The sequence below is a fragment of the Dicentrarchus labrax genome, unplaced genomic scaffold, assembly GCF_905237075.1.
Source record: "Dicentrarchus labrax unplaced genomic scaffold, dlabrax2021, whole genome shotgun sequence".
NCBI classification, from domain to species: Eukaryota; Metazoa; Chordata; class Actinopteri; family Moronidae; genus Dicentrarchus; species Dicentrarchus labrax.
The window spans coordinates 12,807,635-12,828,213 of NW_026136707.1; the positions used below are offsets into that span (position 1 = coordinate 12,807,635).

General features: G+C 38.1%; 1 protein-coding gene and 1 long non-coding RNA gene across 2 annotated transcripts in view; one reads left to right on the forward strand and one right to left on the reverse strand.

The window, feature by feature from the left end:
• LOC127367027 (uncharacterized) overlaps positions 1–1,199 on the reverse strand; it is a 43,616-nt gene extending 42,417 nt beyond the window's left edge. The window contains exon 1 of the long non-coding RNA XR_007885427.1: positions 1,121–1,199. This is a non-coding gene — a long non-coding RNA (uncharacterized LOC127367027). The remainder of the gene's footprint in view (positions 1–1,120) is intronic.
• Positions 1,200–1,221: 22 nt separating this feature from the next.
• On the forward strand, positions 1,222–16,959 carry dgat1b (diacylglycerol O-acyltransferase 1b). The gene is made up of 17 exons (XM_051406526.1): positions 1,222–1,594; positions 2,494–2,581; positions 4,051–4,091; positions 4,612–4,697; positions 7,555–7,607; positions 8,138–8,243; positions 11,393–11,521; positions 11,927–11,995; positions 12,120–12,223; positions 12,767–12,805; positions 12,962–13,003; positions 13,088–13,132; positions 13,326–13,438; positions 13,804–13,869; positions 14,331–14,418; positions 15,071–15,133; positions 15,647–16,959. Exons 1-17 carry the CDS (start codon positions 1,353–1,355, stop codon positions 15,794–15,796), a joined length of 1,524 nt encoding a protein of 507 aa, XP_051262486.1. The 5' UTR covers positions 1,222–1,352; the 3' UTR covers positions 15,797–16,959.
• Positions 16,960–20,579: the final 3,620 nt, after the last annotated feature.

The following is a 20,579-nucleotide window of genomic DNA, read 5'->3' on the forward strand; positions in this document are numbered from 1 at the left end:
TCATATCTGCGACAGTAAAAGATGTCAAATTTTGTAGTTTCAGAGGGTGGAAACAGAGGTAAGGCAGGGAAGAGGAAAGGAACGTTGTTTCCTAAATCAGATGGGATTTACTTATTACTGTAGCCACTGTGTGACATTGTAAAACTTGTCAAGCTCAGCTCTTCATTGTGACATGTTATCTGTTTAAGATGTAAGTAAATTCTGCTAAATTTGTCCTCAGCACATCATCATACAAATTAGGATTTTTTTTTATGATTTATCAATAAATTTTTATTTAGTTTTACAAGTAGCATAAAGGAAACTAAGTAAGTGACAATAAAATAACCTTGAATCCTTGAAGTAGCTTAACAGCCATCAGCTTTAACTGCACTTAATCAGCCTCTGTTGTCTTTATGGTGCTTTTGAGAGGTTATTTAACCGTAGGGGGCTATTTATAGGACCAACTGTTGTGTTATCTACTTACTTGCACTGTTGTGATACACACTTACTCCCACTGTTCAGCTTACTGAGCCAAAAAAGGCCACTGGTCCAGACCCCAGACAGACTAAAGGCACATACCATTACACACTGTGTCCCCTCCGATTAGAAGGAGTCTTGACAAGGTTGTTAGTGCTTGTTCAACACATGGATAATGCCCAAATCATGGAAAGCCATTGAGCCTGTGCCAAAAAAGCTAATGAATGACATGGAGCGAGTTTAAACTCCCTCTGCGGCCAGGCACTTAGACCCTCTTCACTTTGCTTACTAAAGTCTCAGAGGTGCAGCTGTCGCACTGCTAACCATGTTTACCAGCACTACTAAACATCTAATGCATCCTTTAAAACATGCCTGAGTTTTATTTGTGGATGTTTCTTCAGCTTTTAACTAAGACACGTCTCTGACAACTTTGAGCAAACTCCAAGATGATCATGTGATATGACCGAAAGCTAAACAGCTAACTAAATGGACCTTGAGATAACATTATAAACAATTGTCTTCTGTTATATCCTGCTGGCATCCCTCACGCATCAGATGCACAATGAGATAGTATGGGTTCAAAACAACACTTCTGTTATTCTGGAAGGAACCCAGACTTGCATGAAGACTGTTTCCTTGAACAAACCCCCAGGTAGTGACTCACCTGTCGGTAACAGTGTGTAACAGTTCCCAGGCTGCTGGGAGCTTCATGATGTGGCGTCATGAACACACTCCTACCCCCCTGTCAACTGAACTGTAGTGAAATCTGAGCTTCGGACGGATTGTTTCCGCTCACTTCCCTCTCCTTGCCTACCACGCTAGTAGCAACAGGCATGCTACTATCAGAAGTAAACTGTAGAAGTAGCTAAACTTGAAGTTTCCCCCCCTCTGTCCTCATGGGTGACTCGGACGCTGCCGGGGCCTTAACTCGCAGGAGAAGGGCGACTTTGGCGGCGGGGAGAAGTGCGAGTTTGCTGCCGATGAACGGGAGGTCCGCAGCGGTGTGTCAGGACTCAGTGACCGCTGAGGTTAGCAGAGATGATGGTCAGGGAAAACGAGACCGTTCACTGGAGACAGTAAGGTCTAAATCAAAGAGTGAGAAAAAGAAATGCAGGAATGACATAAGTGACCGACTGAGGTGAGTTACAACCATATGCTGTCAATGGTTACAACGTATTGAAGTTACCAAACTGTCGGTTCCGTTTGAGGAAAGTTTAACGTTAGTTTGTTTTGTGACCAAATATGTTAACGGCTAACGTTCCATTCAACGTTCCTTTAAGAGAATGTCATTACATTAGCGTGTTAGTAGCCCGGAACGAACGTTAGCTTGTTCGAATGTGTGGCGGTCAGAGAGGAGTTAACGGCTGGCGGTGTGTCACAGCCAGGGTCGTTTGGGGACTTGTCCTGAAAAACACATGTTGATTTTGTGTTTCTGTTGTCCCCTATTCATTCATACTGTGGTTCATATTTTTTATGCTGCTCAGTCTAGTAACAAAAAGTTTAGCACTTTATCTGTATGGCTAGGAATATGTGTCAGTGCAATATGTGGGCTGTTTTATTGTCAGGGGCGTATCTAATAGGGGCCCCATAAACAAGGGTGAATTGTGGGTTAATTTCCTTAGGTCAGTTATATAATACCAAACTATACCCTGTGGACTGCTTAAAAACTAATATCTTGGTATTTAGTGTACAAAAAATTAGTTGACTGTACTTTATTTTTTGTAACAAAATGAAATAATACAGTGTGTCAATTGAACCACACCTTTGGAAAATTAGACCAATTTCCGCTTTAACAAGCTAGTTTTCTCCTGCCACAGTATTTTTTTGTATTATCTTCTCTCTTATTGTCTTCATTTCTGACTAAAACACAGCAAATCAGTGTGTAGGTTTATAGAAAGACATATAACTGAAAGACCTAATATCCATCATTTGTTGTGAAATCAATATGATAATATAGTCAAATGAAAATTAAAGCATCTTAAGCTTGTGATGTTCTTGATTTCTTAACCAATTTAGCCATCTAATTTGTTTCTGTAGCTGTCATAAGACACAGCAGTCCTTGCTGAGTTCAGCCAGTGGTTACAGTAACTACAGAGGAGTCCTCAACTGGTGTGTGGTCATGCTGGTAAGACAGAAGTTTGCACACTCACAAATAAACATACATATACTGTACATACAACACCCAGGATTTCACTAATGCAACAGCATTTTCAAATCCATTCTTTTTTTTTTAAAACCTAGAATCCTGAAATCAGTACTGTCTTCCTATATATATCCTGGTGCCTTTTTCTATCATATATTTTACAGTTTCTTTGTCTTTAGTTTTAAAATCAAGTGTATTTTTAAGGCACATTTAAAAACAACCCTTGCTGACCAAAGTGCTGTATAAACCAGAGCAGGTAGAGGAGACCATAATTAAAGAGAAACGCAGTTAAAACTAAATGTTGACATAAAATCAAAAAATCAATTTACAGATAACAAACACAGAGGCATAGGCACACCAGACAAAAAAACAACAATCAGCCACATCAGGAGGATTCAAACGCTAGAGAATAAAAGTATGTTTTAAACCTAACAGTGCATTGATGCATTATTTATAATATGTGAAAGCAAACCACAAGTGAATCCCAAATGTGCACTGATGTGAAGTAGCATTGTTATAATTCAGTTAATATCCAGCTTGTGCTCATTGACTCTTTCATAGAACTCACTATGAAACAGAATGAGAAAGTAGATAATCCACTGGCACAGACTGATACCATCAAATAAATCTAAATTACATCAAATAGGGAAGAATCAGTCTAAAGTCTATAAATGTTCTATAAATAGTCAAAGAGACTCATCGTGTCTGATTCTCTAACAGATCTGGTTTCCTACCAACTTAACCACACTGCAAAAAAACTCTTAGCAAGTGGTTGTATCTGATGGTTTAAATCAAACATGTTACAGTGCAGGCAAATTATATGTGTGTTTCATGAAATAATTAAGAACATTTGGAGTTATTACTCTCTTTATTATTGAGTTATGCAGTTGCTTGTTTTGATCGCATCAAAACCCTTTTGTTGTTGAATTAGCATTTTCTCAAAATATCCAATATATGTGTAAAAACAGTCAAATAATTTAAAATGATTAACAAGTTTATGTCAAGCTCAACAGCTTTTGCAGCTCTTCCTCGTCCGTGCTGGGGAGAAGCGAATATGAAAGGATAGGAAGGAAGAGAAGGCTAGTGAAGCCTTCTGTTAATCCAGGCTTTGAACACAGATCGTTGTGTTCATCACAGGAGGTTTTCCTTCATTCCCACTGAACTTCTGTCCCATCCCCAGGCATAGAGCCTTTGTGCTGGGTAATGAGATATTACAATCCATTTTGAAAGAGGAAGAGTGAGGAGGAGAGATAAAAAATAATGTGTGGAGGAGGAGAATGAGAGGAGGCGAAATATTTTGAGGATAGGAAAGACATGAGATATAGGGAGAGGTAGGAAAGAAGGGGAGCACCAGAAGGAGACATGACAATATGAAAGAAACATACATATAGACACAAACGGAAATACTTACATGAGACAGTCGGATCTTTAACTCTTGCTTTGTGTTACAGGTACTAAGTAATGCTCGCCTCTTCTTAGAGAACTTGTTAAGGTGAGTAGGTACTCTTTTCTTATTCCTGTATGCTTCACATTAACAATAAATACTTGATATTACCTGATATTTCAAGAGGTTTCCTGTATGCCTGTGCTCAGTATGTCGTTTTTAAATAGAGAAGATTCCAATGATGTTAACTGTGAAAGATATTAAACACACGTACCAGGTTCTCAGAAATTTCACAAACTTCTTCCTAATCCTTGAACGTCTCATCAGTGCTTTATTTAGACATTAGATCTTTTTCATCACAGACATTTTTACATATCTAATAAACATAGGTGGAATTGAATCACCAATAGCAACTGCGATGACGTACTGGGACTCTTATAGTAACATTGTTAATGTGATTAGTGACATCTGTGCTCTTCCTGTTCTGAAAAACGTCTATATACTAACATAAAACAAAAAATAAACCAGTACTATTTCTGTATTCATGCAATTGCAGTTTAATTAATTATTTCTATTCTTCTAATCTGCCATTTATTTCCTTCCTTTTTCTTTTTGTTTTGTTTGCCAGGTACGGTATTCTGGTGGACCCTATTCAGGTGATTTCCTTGTTTCTGAATGATCCCTACAGCTGGCCAGCAGCATGCCTGGTGATTGGTAGGTGAAGTTCTCGTCTATCCAATAAGTCACCTGCAACAACACAATCACAGACAGTCACGTAATTTAACACATAAATTATAATTCATGCGATTAAGATCAAGTTTATCATTTTATCAAGGGTAGAAAATCATATAAAAATGTCCCTTTTGTTTAAATGAGCTTGAAAAGAACCCAGTTTTTAAGAATGGGATGAAAAAATATGGCTAGAACCAAAACTAGAATCAATCCTAACCCCCCAAAGCCTCCCACATTGGAGTCTGTACTCAAAGTTTTTCAATATTTCTTTTTATGGTATATTGCAGTGAGAGGCTGCAGTGGTGCAGCTCACTGTGTCTCTAGAGGGACAATCACCTGCCCTATATACTGCACACTGGTGCTGTGCTGCAGAAGCAGGAAAACGAGTGAGAGAATAGGGAGCAAAGGAGGAGACAGAGTTGAGTCGAGGGAAGCATTAGATGGATGAGAAAGGGAAGTGATGGGAGGTCTGTAGAAAGGGTTAGGAAGACGGAGAGAATGCAGGACTAGAGGCAAGTTGGAAAAGAGGGAGAGTTAAGGAGTGGGGAAGGAAGATGATGTAAAGTACTGCATCGACACAAGAGAAGAGGGAGGGAGGGAGAGATGGATGAGTTGAGGTAAACGACTGCACTGACGGTGCTTAAGAGACAGGTGAGAACGGGAGTCTGTTTACACTAGCATGGGCAGTAAAGCAGCTCATTTCCAGAGTGCATTCAATACTTATAGAGTCACTGCAGCAATTTATACACAAACGCACACATGCACACTCCCACACACAAATACACCAGCACAGAGTAAATGAGAAGTCTACAATTTATGGTAACATTACCTCTAGCTCTGTAGATGCTTGATGAAAGTGTTATGTGGTTTACAGGTGCTAAATGGTGTTCTGTTTGTCAAAGATGCTCAACCGGTCTGTCTCCAAAGGGGATTTAAAAAAGAACATTAGCAGCATTATATGCATTTCCTGAGATCTGTGCTCTTCGGATGGGATAGACTCTTGACGTAGGATGAAGAACAGAAAATACACTGTCAGAATTTAGTACTTATTTTGGTTAAATGTCTCAACTTCTGAACCTTTGATCAGTGGAGCAAAAATGCTGAAATTAATGATTCTTTTAGAAAATCATAATATTTTATGATACTACAAATTACATATTCTCTGAAAATCACAGTTGTACAGCTAGTAGACAAGATAAAAGTGTCTTAATACATACTCTCATGTAACTATAAGGAGCATATATGCAGAAACCTGGTGACATGATGCCTACTTCTATCTAAGTAACTGCAAATTATGACAGGATGAATGAAATAGTTTTCACTGTCCATAAAGCAGGTTAACGTCATCGTCACATGAAAAAGAGTTTTGCCTGTAAGGCATTTGATCCTTCTTAGAACCTTCTTGTTTCTTCACAGTACAAAGTTCACCACAAAGTCAAAAACAAGCATGTGAGCGAAGCGTTTAACTAATTGATTTGGGATGGCATTGCTGATGGATAGTTGCATTGATGACAGGATGATAAGACCCAGTAATCAAAATGTCAACAGTTAACACATCTGTTCGCTCTAGATTAGATGGATTGACATGCTAATGCACTGATTAGGGTCTTAAAATGGAACAATTGCTGCAATTATGTGCCATCAGTGTGGCTCAGCCTAGACTAGTCAGGGTAATGAGCAATCTACATCCCAGTGGTTTCCTTAAGTTCATTTAGCAGTTACCCTGCAGTTTAAACTCACACTACCACGAAATAAAAAGGAAAAATCTACATACATTTTAGCCTAATTTGCTCCACACAGAATCAGGCTTAGTGGTAAGAATTGATGCATAATAAACTGTGCGTGGAAAAAAGGACTGGGAACTAAAACCTATTTTTGGCTCAAACATGTCCCAATATTTGCACATTTCTCTAAAAGTCAATATTGTCGATGTTAAATACAAATCAAGTTCTCTTTCATTTCCTTTCCTAAATATAAAACAATGTTTGTGCAGATAAACAAAAATAGCAACAACTGAAATACACAATGCGTGTGCCTGTGCACGCACACCCACACACTTGCGCTGTTGCTCAACAGTCTAGCAGTTGGTGTGTGTGTGCTGTGTAACACATATGCTCTGTTAGTGCTGGCTCATTTCTTTCATCAGGTGTTGCAGTGTAATCATGTGAGAGTCTGTGACTGTGTATGTGTGTGTGTGTGTGTGTGTGTGTGTGTGTGTGTGTGTGTGTGTGTGTGTGTTTTATGTGATAGAACAGGGTCTTGCTAAAAAGGCACTTGAAAAGCATTTTATTATTAAAGTTCATGACTAAAAAATTAGAATTCTTTTGTGTCCCAGTCTTTTGTATATATGGTAGAGGCAAAATTCACTCTCTTCTGATGTGCTCAGTAAAAATTCAGCCTGTTTATGTTCATGTGAAAAGCTTGTCTTGTATCCAGTTTGGTAAGCTTTGTGTTTTCACTTTAAGTCTCCGCCTAATGAGGCCTTTCAGAACTAACTGGATATTGACAAAATAATCTGCCTGAACCAAACAGCAACAATGTACAACATATTATAATAACAGTTGCCTCAGGAACTTGATATTTGGTTCTTCAAATATTTTGTCTCTATACTTCCCCTGCATCTCACCTCTCACATTTCATACCAGTAATGAAACCTAGTAGTGTTTTCATTTTAATTTCATTAATTAGAGAATGACTTATAGGCATATAAAGAAATATTTTTGTTTTATGAGAATCATATTCATACTTGAGACTCCTGAGAGAAGTGGATCTGTAAGTAAAAATGTAATAAGGCCTGTTTTAGAGCAGCTGACATAAATCTCTCATTGTGTTTTGACAGTGTCCAACGTGTTCATTCTGGTGGCTCTCTACACAGAAAGGCAGCTGTCAAAGGTGAGTGGAGAAACCCTGCTTGCACTTTCACATCAGAGCACTGAGTATTTAAAAAAAAAAACGAACTGTTGAATCGAAGCACTTTCCCAACTCCCATGAGGGATTATTTTTCTAAAACTGTTCTCTAAAACTGACTGACTTGCTGACTTTCCTCTATTGCATCTGCAAATGTTAAACGGTGAAATGAGAAATTCGTTTCACCATCTCCATTTAGGGCATATTCAGTTATGCTCTGTCTGTTTGGCATGAATATGGAACATCATGAGCTTTTAAAAACTTTAATAGGCCACCCTAACTAAAATATCTTTCTGTTCAAAAGCAGAGCAAAAGAAATGCTTAAAACTTTCATGTTCAGCCGCTGTATTATTTTCACTGCTTTTTTAGAATAAGTTTAAAAGCAGTTAAAAGTCTGCAAACAAAATCAAGGCAATTAGTCGAGTGACAGCGGTTTAAAATAGGACAACTTGCTGTTTTTAAGATTTAATGTAAAAACTCTTGCTGTCCCTCTCTGCCTCTCTCTTTCTGCCCAGGGTTCATTCACTGAACTTGTGGGATTTCTGGTTCATTGCACTAACATGGCAGTCATGCTAACATTTCCTGCTGCAGTGGTCCTATTGGTCCCCTCCGTGACCCCAGGTAAAATGTTTTGTTTTTTTTACTGTTATGAAAATACCATCTCTGCAGCCTTGTTACTACCTACTGTACATAACAGATATAAATACTTGACTAATAGAGAAGCATCTATTACGCAGCCAAACCATTATCCATTCATTGGTAGTTTACAATGTAGCCATGTGTGTAAAACAGAAAATAATGTAATTGTCATAAAGATTAAGAGGACATTCATCTCCTTACCCTTCAGAGAAACAGTCGACCAGTGTGATATTGCAGTAAAAGACATCTCTTATAGAGAGTCATAATTGGAGTCGGTTAGTGGTAATGGACCAGTTGGTCATGACTGGATTATTTCCAGCTGGCTCTGAGTAGAGGAGGGGACAGGAGAGGAGAGGAGAGGAAAGGAAGGGAAAGAGAAGGAAAAGACAGGAGAGATGCCAAAGTAGGTGTGGTTTGCAGTGCAGGGTCATCCAAGAGTCACCTTCTTCTGTCTTCATCAGGCTGCCTGACAGAAACCATGGCCTCCTTCCACAAATGATACAATTCACCCATGATGAATTAGCAATACTTTACACGACATAATACACCAGCACACTGTATTCCTTGGGAGTGAATTATTCAAAACATTTTAGAGCTAGGTTTGGAAAAAGTTGCCTGATGTGCATTGGTTACAATATACAGATGTTCACAGTCACTTAAATATTACTCTTTGTTTGCAAAGTAAATGGACTCAACAATTATTTCTTCACCAAATGTAGAAAATGCATTACCACAAAGTCAGTGTTCCTCATTTTGGAGTAGTAGAATGTGTAAGAAAATGTGCATACTTCCCCCAGGCCGGTAAAAGTAAAGAACCTTACCAGGGATACATATTTTGAACTGGAAAATGGAAAACATTCCTCTGCCAAGGTCATATTTGTCGCTTAACTCACACATGTTCCACAGTAGGAGTGTTTTACACCATTAACAAAGTGTATTTAGCTCACTCTCAGTCCTTTTTTAAAGCTGAAGTTGGGACACTTCTGACTTTGATCAGGAGACAGACAGAGTTTCTAGTGTAATTTGACACACATTACAGTCAAATTAATTTGGTCCTACAAAATTATTGTTTATTTTTTTGCTACTCTCCCATTTTGGTATATTCCCCTCTCCTTTCCTCTCATCTGTTATCTCACTGGGAGGTGAAGTAGTAAAAGAGTCAGTCCATCTGTCTGTCTGTTCTCCTCTCTGCGCTGCTGTTCACACAGGAAGGGCAAGGACAGAGGGCAGGCGTGTGTGTGTTTATGTACAGATATGTGTGTGTTAAAGGAGCTATTCCATCAACTGGGCACCACTTACACCACTCCTACAGTAATACAGCAATATTTAGCCATTGTACACGAAGCAGCGTGCAAGGATCTAATATCAAGCTTAATTTCATTTGTATCAGTTGTAATAAATATCTTTAGAGAAATATGATGAGGGGGAACTGTCCTTTCTGTCATTGTTTCCACTGCTCTTGATGTCCTTTAGTGTGTACAAGCCTGCTGCAAGCTAGCTGTGTTTATCAGTGTTTGATTCAATACATATCTCAATATAGAACCAACTATGGACCAAAGTTGCCAATGTATTGATATTTAATACAATATAATCTAATATAAATTCTTATCATGTTCATGATGAGATCTGATTTGCTGAAACCAATATATAACCTTATATAGATTGTCAATGGGGTGAACATACAAGTCCTGTATACCTCATGTGTTTTACAAGTAGGGTTTTTTTTTTTTTTTATTGAAGTTTCCTCATTGTAAAACCTAAAGCTTGCTGATGTTTTTGTAGAAACAATAGACAAGAGAGCAAAATAAGCTTTTTTAGAGGCAGGTACTCAGCATCTCTCAGTATAATGAATGAAAAAGTAGAAATCCTCTGCAGGTGCTGCCAATAAACACAATGTCCTTGTAGATTTCTAAGTTCACGTCTCAGATCCACACTAATGAAATAATCCATACTGTACAGGCTGGAAAGCAAGGTGTGTCATCTATGGTATCATGTTACCTGATTGAACTGAACCTCCCATTTCTGGCAGCAGAACAGGTTTTAAAGTTTTTAGCTGGAAGGACTTACCTCAAAGCAGTAAGACAAGTCTTACTTCCTACAAAAAGGAAGCATTTTAATCTGTAACTCATTGCACTCCCGGTCGCTGCTCTTCTAGATTCTTCTGACAGAAAAAAACAACCCAAAGAAAAAAAGTCAACCTACCTGAGATTTTAGATATTTAAAGTGGTTGTTTGTGATTTCTGAGACCAAGTGATGACTGGTTCCCCTGGTATGCTTTTGCACTGAAGCTGTGGCTCTGTGTTTCTATGATGGCTATCTACACTCGCTGTCTTGGAGCCAATGTAGTTGTCCTGAAGCCACACAGAGCCAGATGGTTAATGGATAAGATCTGCTGTGGTTTGATGCCAGGTGTGCTGACCTCCACCTCACCCTGTTGGCACAACAGTCAATTTTCATTTGTGTGTTTTTGTGTGTTTGTGCACATACATGTGGGTGTATGTTCATCGGCTTGTGTCTTCCTCTCTGTTCTGCATGGTCCTTTTCTATCAAGCATGTGTGTGTGTGTGTGTTTGTGTTTGTGCGTGTTGCGAAGATGCACTAAAGGGTTCAAAAGAGTTTATTAATAAATTAAATCATTAAATTGACTCACAAAGACGAACTCTGACACAGTTGAATGAGTGTGCGCGTGCGCGCGCACACACACACACACACACACACACACAGATAAACATGGTGACTATATTGTATAATAATGTCCTTGGCATAGTTAGACTGCTCTCATACTTGTTGAGATGATTTATTTTACTGGGCTTGTTTTGCTGTTTGTTCAAGATCAAATGACAACCTCTCTCTCTTTTACTTCCCTTTTCACTCGCTTACTCCTCCTTTGTTTTTCTCTTGTTTTCCATTCTCTCACTCTCTGTCCCTCCATCCTCCATGTCGTACTTTTTGCTCACTTTCTCCTTCTCTTTATCTCATCCTCCCTTCTTTCTTCCTTCCTTCCTCCCCATTTTCTACCCTCTACTGCCCTTCCCTCATTTCTCCTTCTCATCTCTGGTTCTGTCTCTGTCTCTCTCTCTCTCTCTCTCTCTCTCTCTCTCTCTCTCTCTCTCTCTCTCTCTCTCTGGCAGTTGGTGGTGTGTTCGTTCTTGGTACTTACACCATCCTCTTCCTAAAGCTGTACTCTTATAAGGACGTCAACATGTGGTGCAGAGAGCTGAGCACTGTCAAGGCCAAGAAACTGGCCAGGTCGCTGTCTTGTAAGTCACAAATACACATGCACATACCTATGTTTACAAGAGAGGGCTTCTTCAATTTAGGACCTAAATGAGAATATATTCTATGCTAACTTTAAGGTCAGTTTCTGTGTATATATTTAATTTCTTTGTAGACCCTTGCTCATGCTGTTACAGTGACATCTAATGGCAGATACTTGACACTGCAGCTCTTTGACAAAATGAAAGCTTGACAGTTTAGCACACAGGAACTGTCACAGAACTGTGTGGAAATCTTGATTATGTAACAGGAAATTGTTGTATATCAACATCTGCATTTATTTTTCATTGTTTTAATTTGTATTTCTATTTAATGAGTCATAGAATACAATGTTACCTCACAAATACTTTGCAATGTCATGTGGGTTTGTGCATTACTTCTGCCCTCAGGTCCCTCAGGACAGACCCTCAATGGAGGTGACCGACAGGTGTGTTACCCTGGCAACCTCACAATCAGAGGTACTCAAATACATCTTTTAAGCAATTGTATGAAACTTAAATGTTTCTATCATACACCACTGCCTCTTTTTCATAAGTTAGATTTTTTTTAACTCTCCCATAAACCTTCTCTCCATCTGTGTAGACATGTACTACTTTGTCTTTGCTCCGACTCTGTGCTACGAGCTCAACTTCCCTCGCTCGCCTAATATTCGCATGAGTTTCCTGCTGAGGAGACTGTTTGAGATGGTGAGGAAATATCTCATGTCAGCATGTCAGGCAGAGAAAAAAAACACACTTACTGTAGCTGTAGCTTCCAGTCAAAATATGCCCCCTTTTTCTGGTAATGACTGATCTAACTGCTTGGAATTTTTCCAATCATCTCCCAGAAAAAGTATTTAAGAAGCAAGTACACCTGCACAGTTGTTAAGAGCTTCATGTTTGCTTTACATGGTGGTGAACGGGATGTAAGGTCTATTGTTGCTTTTTGTAAGGGTAAACTTTGTGTCGGTTGTGTAGGTTTGGCCATCATTATTAGCAGTTATGATAATATTTTACACATCAAGTTAAACGCTGAGATCTGGGGGCATGGTGACAGCGAAGTCCAACAGGATAAGTAACATGAGAAATCAAAAAATCAGACATGTCTCTGTTCTACTCAGTACTGTAGTAGAATTACTTGAGTGCTTTAAGTAATGATACATAACTTTAAAAAATGCTTCACTGTTTTCTTTTCTAATTATCTATTTCTGTGTAATCACTCACTCTATTGACGTGTGTCCTTGTCCCCAGCTGTTCTTCACCCAGCTGCTAGTTGCTCTCACTCAACAGGTACGGGCTTATACTGTAAACCACAACTGATGTATGGTGCTACATTTGTCTGTCTATTCACATTTCAATGATTAATATCATTATTTGTATATTTATACTAAATATAATTGATTACCAGAATACACTTAACACAGCTTTTTACTTTCTTTCCATCAGTGGATGATTCCCATCATTCAGAGCTCCATGAAACCATTAGAGGTAAGGAAGACAGAGTGGCAGTGAAGCTTATATTGCACAAAACAACATGTTTGTTAATCTGTGTGTCTCTCCTCTCCTCTGTAGGACATGGATCTTTCCAGAATGACTGAGAGACTTCTAAGATTAGCTGTGAGTAGAAATACAACATGTATTGTATTTATTATTATGATCTACATTATTATTATTATTATTATTATTATTATTATTATTATTACTACTATTTCTAAATGTTACTGTTACACATATTGAGGATTAAATGTCTCACAGTCATATATTTTTCTTTTGTTCATTTGGATCTTCCACGCATCTAACTCTTCTCTAGGTTCCTAATCATTTGATGTGGCTCATGTTTTTCTACTGGTTCTTCCACTCGTCTTTGAACTTCACTGCTGAGCTGCTGCGCTTTGGAGACAGACAGTTCTACAAGGACTGGTGGTAAGTCTCTGTGTGTGTTTGTATCTGGGTTGGATTTTATGAGGTATGATGGAGTTTTGAAACTCTATTTTAGTAGTGTTTATGGTGTAGTTTAACACAACCATTGGTCTTTTAACAGTGCCCTTTGTAGACTTTTGTAGAGGAGTACATTTTCCGGATGCATCACTTTATGTCTTTGCTGATATGAACAAATCATTTTTATCACTCAGTCTACTCTAGGATAATTACTATTACTTTTTCTGTTCCTGCATGATATTAACGATTTTAGACTTTTTCATGTTCGTCAATATTGATCAAACTGCCTTAGATCCATTATTTAGACCCTATAATGCTTCAGTACACTATTTTTCTGACGCTTCTTTCAGGAACTCTGAGTCAGTGACATATTTTTGGCAGAACTGGAACATCCCTGTACACAAGTGGTGTCTACGGTGAGTTATTCACACACTAACACACTGAGAGGGAGCAGTGAAATTTATAGAACTGAACAAGGCTTAACAAGGCACACCAATGTATTTGGGAAAGTGATTCATCTGGCTATGAGAGAGTAAGTGGTAGTAATAAATACAGTGCCTGCAGCCAGTTCCACATACACTAACATAGCAGCAGGAGCAAATGCAGCCAGATTATATTAAACAAGACAAAGTAAATGAAATGCAGTTTAAACGGTTTAATTCCTGCCAGGAAAGGAGAATTACAGGACGAAGGAGAGTTACACACTAGGAAAATAGATAGTAAATGACAAAACAGATTTCACAAGAAGTTATATCGTCGTCCTTAAGTAATTTCTTCTATCAGTGCATTTGACTTTCTGATTAAAGATATATGTCCATCCACCCCATCATGTGTCCATCCACCTGGTCCAACATCTGTTCTTCTGTCTGTCTTGCAGCCACTTTTACAAGCCGCTGCTGAGGAGAGGATTCAGTAAAAAAGTCAGCCAATCAGCTGTCTTCTTCTTGTCGGCTTTCTTCCATGAGGTAAGAGCTGAGACCAAGACCACTTTCGCTGATTATGCTGACAATGTAGATAGTTGTCAAAGGCAATTCAATAGAAGCCCTTTATTCATGTTAAATAAAGCTTTGACCTATCATTAGGCCCTGCATTCAGTATCAGGCTGTGCCATCATAAATCTACCGGGCCCTCTGACAGACACCATTCTCTAGTAGTCCTGATGTGACATTTTTTTTAAGCTGCCTTCAAATCCTACACTAACCCAAACAAAGAGCGGATTTGGCTTGACCCAACTTTACATCTATATTATATCTGCTTAGGCTAAACCACTGTGGCTTGATCTGAAGGCCATAGCCTGCTCGGTAGTCCCGCCATCATCCCTGCTTATCTAATGCTATTTTTACAAATAGTTACTTGTTATACCGGAAAACGCTTCCCTGACCTAGTACAAGGACTTTTAAAGGATCCCTGAATCTAGTCTTCACCTAAGCAAAGAGCATATATTTAGGAGCATGACTGGCATCATATCGATATTGTATCTGCATAGGCTAAACTACAGTGACTGGTCCAACTGGCTTGATAGAGAACTTTATCTTGTTGGTAAATGTTCTTGTGTAGATGTCAGATTATATTTATTTAAAATGTATTGAATGTAATTTGTTTGTTTCCCTGTGTCAGTACTTGGTGAGCGTTCCTCTCAGGATGTTCAGACTGTGGGCTTTCATGGGCATGATGGCACAGGTAAGACCCAACAGATATCACTGATGATAGACTCACAGCTGTAGTCAGCAACAACCTGTACTGATATTTAAAAAACTTTTTTTAAATTTTGATTTAAAACTGTTAGAAGTTATAGAAAATGGGTATAGGTGTGGCATTTAATAAATAGTTTTTTTAATAATAAAAGTCAAAATGAAGACAAGTGGGTGATGTTCTTTTTGACTCCGTAGGGCTACCTTTAAAAGGTGTTCTCAGTGTTTAGCTCCAGTATCATTAACTTGATTAAAAACATCATTAGCGTGACAGGACACGTTTGATGTATCATTGGGGAATATGGCAGGACAATGGGCAATGTAAGTGCTTCCTGGTCTTTGCTGACTTTGTTGTTATTTGTTATTTATTATAGTGTGCTGAGTCATAAAACACAGACAACAGAAATCAGAAAACAGTACACACAGAGGATGAGAGGCTGTAATTAGTCATGAAAAACCCAATCACCCACTATGTCTGTTGTTTTTTTTTTTTACTTATCAGCTTCCATTAGCCTGGTTTGTTGGTCACTTCCTACGTGGTAACTACGGCAACGCTGCAGTGTGGATCTCGATCATCATAGGTCAGCCATTTGCCGTCCTAATGTACGTCCATGACTATTACGTCCTGCACTACAGACAGGAGGCTGACTGATATATACACACACACACACACACACACACACACACACACACACACACACACACACACATACACACATACACACACACACTTACTTGTACAAAACCCCTTACACAAAAATCAACATTTTCCCAATTGGAGACACAGGTCTCCTTCCCAGTTGGGAGAAAGTTGCCAATTAACAGGTTTTTAGTCTGAAATGTGTCCCTGAATGTAGAATATGTTGGACCACAATCATACATACATATCTACCATCTATCCTTACTTTGCTTCATCCTTTATGTCTCTCTAACACACACACACACACACACACACACACACACACACACACACACACACACACAAGTGTCACTAGCGTCCAGTAGAGGTAACAGATATTGTACTATCAGGAAGAACTGATCATAGCATGTTTACATTACACACCTTGTCCATTGTATCCTCCTGCTGGGGAAAGAACATATTGATATTTAAAGAGCAAAGTGTACAAAAATGTTGATTCTTGAAATACCACTTTAACTTGACGAAAGTTTATATATATATATATATATATTATATATATATATATATATATATATATATATATATATATGCAGTATCTCACTCAGGTGATTTTACTTCCAGTGTCTTTTTAAAACCTCTGACGGCCAGTTTGGGCTGAAATGTTTGTTGAATGCATAAACTACTGTATGTGGAAAGGGAAAAAAACCCTAGAGGTTTTGCTCCTTTTCAGCCATGTGCATGTACAGTGTAATGACTGTGGCGGAATTCTGTCAATTGTCAAGTTGACAACAAGATTGAAGTGTCTTAATAAACACTTGTGTTTCTTCTTTCCCTTTTTGGGAGCCAAAGGGACCTTATTCTGTCTGGTTTTACTGTAAGATGGAAAATCATTAGCAAAAAAAAAATTTATTACAGTAGGATTTTATTAAAGTACGAATTTTCTTTTATTTTGTGATATTTTACTTTGGCAGTTTGGAAAATGTCCTTTTCTTTCTTTTTTACCTGAAATGCCATTTCAGTAATATTAAACATATTCAGTTACTCACTTTTTTGTTAATAAATAGTGTGAAAATTTGTGTGGGTTTTTTGTCATTGGACTGTTGCCAAGTAACGGCTAATGTAACTAAATGCAATGTGTGTGTCTGATAAATAAATATTCAATGAGTTCAATTTAAGTCTTGCTGTTAAGTGTGTGCTATTTTGTACAGATGTTTAAGGGAAACAATAATAATAACTTGCATTCTCTAGATGCAGTATGACTTCTTCTCGGACTGAATAGCCTTAAAGCGAAAATCCAACCATCGAAACAGTTTTTTTTACAGTCTTTCAATTCACAGTGTTGTAGTTTTGCACTCTACACCATCCAATGAATCCGATCTATTCCTAACTATAGTCATTTTCCAGTACAAGTTGCAATCAGTGCATTTCCTTCCTAACTGGTTTTGTAAACACTCCTTCCAGACCTCCACACTGATCCAGTATACTGTATGTACAGTGCAGTGATCTTACTGCCATTACTGTAGCTATACAGTACTACAGTACAGCTACTGTTTAAATTTAAGAACTTGCTAGAGGCTCAATAGGAATCTACACCTCAGTGCCCCCAGGCAATAATTCAGTGTTCTTCTTCTGAGTGACCAGCAAATTCACTCCCATCCTGTAACACTGGTTTTCTACAAAAATTGATTTCAAATAAGTCCATTTTACACCCTCGTGTATTTTGCAGTCATTTTTATCTTGTATGTCTTGCTCTCAGATCAGATTAATAGTCAATTTAAAGTCAATTTTGACATGATGGATGATGTTTACCATGTATCTGTGCTGTGTCCTACAGAGTCACTTTTCATTCTCATGTTCTTTCGTATCAGTTTCAGTCACAGACATTAAACACACCGCAAGTAAATTAACCTAACACAATCATTAGTCAGTGATATTCATCATGATTAGGATACCTACCAGGCTTAATATCAGACTGAACACAGTAATACACATCATTTTACACCTGTGCTACTGGGCATCTAAGCCAGGAGCACAAAACCACGGCACAAGTTGTATGTATATGTGTGTGTGTGTGTGTGTGTGCATGTCTAGATGTGTCACCCAGAAATGTGAGGACAGGACTGTGAACCTGTATTGTGTCAGGCTGACAGTGAATTAAACAGTAAGTCTGAGGCAAATCACAAAGTTTCTGTAGGTATGTGTATACGTGCTCCGTGAGTGTGACATTTGGTTAAACAATCGTCAGTGGGGATTAGAGTTTAGATCTGACAGGACTCACAGCCTTGCAGGATATGCAACGTAATATAGAGAATCGGCACACGGTAAAAAACGCACTACCTTATTTTCTCCATCAATCTTATTTTTTTTAATGCCAAGAATTCAAATCAAGTCATTCCGAAAAAGGAGATGATCTATTATTTCAGCAATGGGTGTCTGGGACGCATCTTAAAGCATGTTAGAGTTCATGTATGGACCCACTGGCAACAAGCTCATGTCTGTTTATTGTCAAAGTTTTGGGAAAATCCTGACATATTGTGTGATAATGAAGTGATTTATTTTGTGAGTGGCAAAAAAAAAAAAAAAAACTTAGACATAGCAGTCTCAGCATCACAGTGTAAAAAAATAATACAAAGTAATTTCCTCAGGGGTCATTAAAGTCTCACTCTGTTGAACATCTGGCTCAGTTTTATTTGGTATATCATTTTCTTATCCTTATTCTTCATCTCTTTCTAATTCTGCTCACTGCACCTTGATGAGATGGGTTTCTTCAGTTCCTGTTTTTATTTGTTTTAGTGTTCTACTTTTCTCAGTGTGTGTGTGTGTGTGTGTGTGTGTGTTTCACTTGTATGAAAAGTGCTATACAAATTGACTGATTGAACGTAAATACTCTGAAGTGGTGGGTAATGGTTTAAAAATGTATTGTGTTTCCTTTCACACCTTTCTACTTGCATCTCAACAAGAGTGATATATGTGCAATTGCTTACAACAATTACAAGCAATCGATTCCGCACATCTGTCCTCCATAACTCCATTCGTGCTGCCACCACTGCCAAAAAGCGAGCTTTTTTCTGCAGGACAGCCATAATCCTCCATCCATCCCTCCCTCTAATTCCTGACAAATAAACCATGAGAGGACGAGGGGAGAAACCTCGTCATCTCTCGTCTATCATCAATATTCAGACGGTTCCTGACATAAACAAAGCTTTCCAGTTCCCCTGGTTGGACTGGTCACACGTTTGTGCACCTTTTTATATTTATACATACAAACATATGTCATATAATGATCCATCTATCCATTGTACACCTATATACAGACATACTGTACTCACTCTGTCTTCCTATCTTTCCTTTTTTCTCCCTACCCACCCCCTCCTCTTTCCTTTCTGTCCCCATCCTGCACCTTCTCTTTGTGCATGTCCTCAGTAACAGGTTGATCCATGGCTCTTCTCCTGACATCCGTTATTCCGGATCTTTCCAAGGAACGCTGACAAGCTGTGAATGATGATGATCCTCTAGACAGGAAACCAGGAGACACAAACCTGTCTCATTCTGCAAGATGGATGGAGCATTGGTCCAGGGACATGTCATAAAGAGACGGACTGAGCCTTACATTGGCGTGTGTGTATTTAGATCTATATACTAAGGTGATACACAAAACAATTACACATCATGTCCCAAATAGTACTTTAAAGGAGACATATGAGTAGCAATTAGCATTTAAATTTGATTTACAAGATGATACTTGATACAAACCTGATGTTTTGCTTATCAACATTTATTCCTCATTTTCTGGCAGCAGGAAATAAATGGGACATCAGCTTGGTTTGATGTAATGTATCTGAAAATAAAACTTCCTGGGCATAATTCTTTTTTTTTTATTTATTTTTTGAATATATTAAATATTGAGGTTTTCTGTGCTTCTGTCAAATAATGTGTCTCCAACACAATATCAATTATATTATATTTTCAATATCCTAATCTTGCAGTCCAGTACAGCCAGTGGAGGTTCAAAGCAGTTGGCTGAAACAAGTTTCATCATCTGTAGAGAAGCGATTACCCCTATTAAGTTGAACTTTTCTGTCTCTATTTTTTCACTTTTATTAAAAACAAGTGTCAGGATGAAAAGAACATCTAATCACGTGTTAAGCCTGATTTGTTTTGTAGCTCAAGCTCAGCAGAGTGAGATGAAAAGGTCTGTGCAGGCTCAGGATTTTGTGTTTTGAGTTTATTTTTAATACATCACTGTGAAGGTACTTGACAGGACAGTGTCATTGTATTTGATCACAAAACTTCTTTACAGCTAGTTTCTGATCGTGTTTGTAGAAACATGAGGTGTTTGAATCTTCCTCTTTCACTTCCCAAATATCACTCTTCTTTCATATTCACATTTATCACAAGATACGGACTGGGGTTGACCAAAACCGTCCTCGCTGAAGACACCTAATTTACTAGATTTAAAAAAAAAAATCAATATGGAAGAGATTTATAGAAGCATGAACACTGATTAAAAGATCAGTGTCTTCATTCACTTTTAGAGTCCTTACTCAAAGCCATCTCTGAAGTGTTTTGTTTTTATTACTTACAACAAATGTCAATGTTTTGAGGGTACAAATTCTCTGAAATACATACAATATACTGGTGATGGTGGTTTTAAATGGCTATAACTCAATTTCCATTAACATCAAAATAAAGTTAGATTTTCTTGTCTTTATTATCCTTCTTATCTTTTTTATTTTTTATTCTTATCTTTCTTATCTATCATAATTTTTCATTTCCTACTATTCAGTAGTGTTTC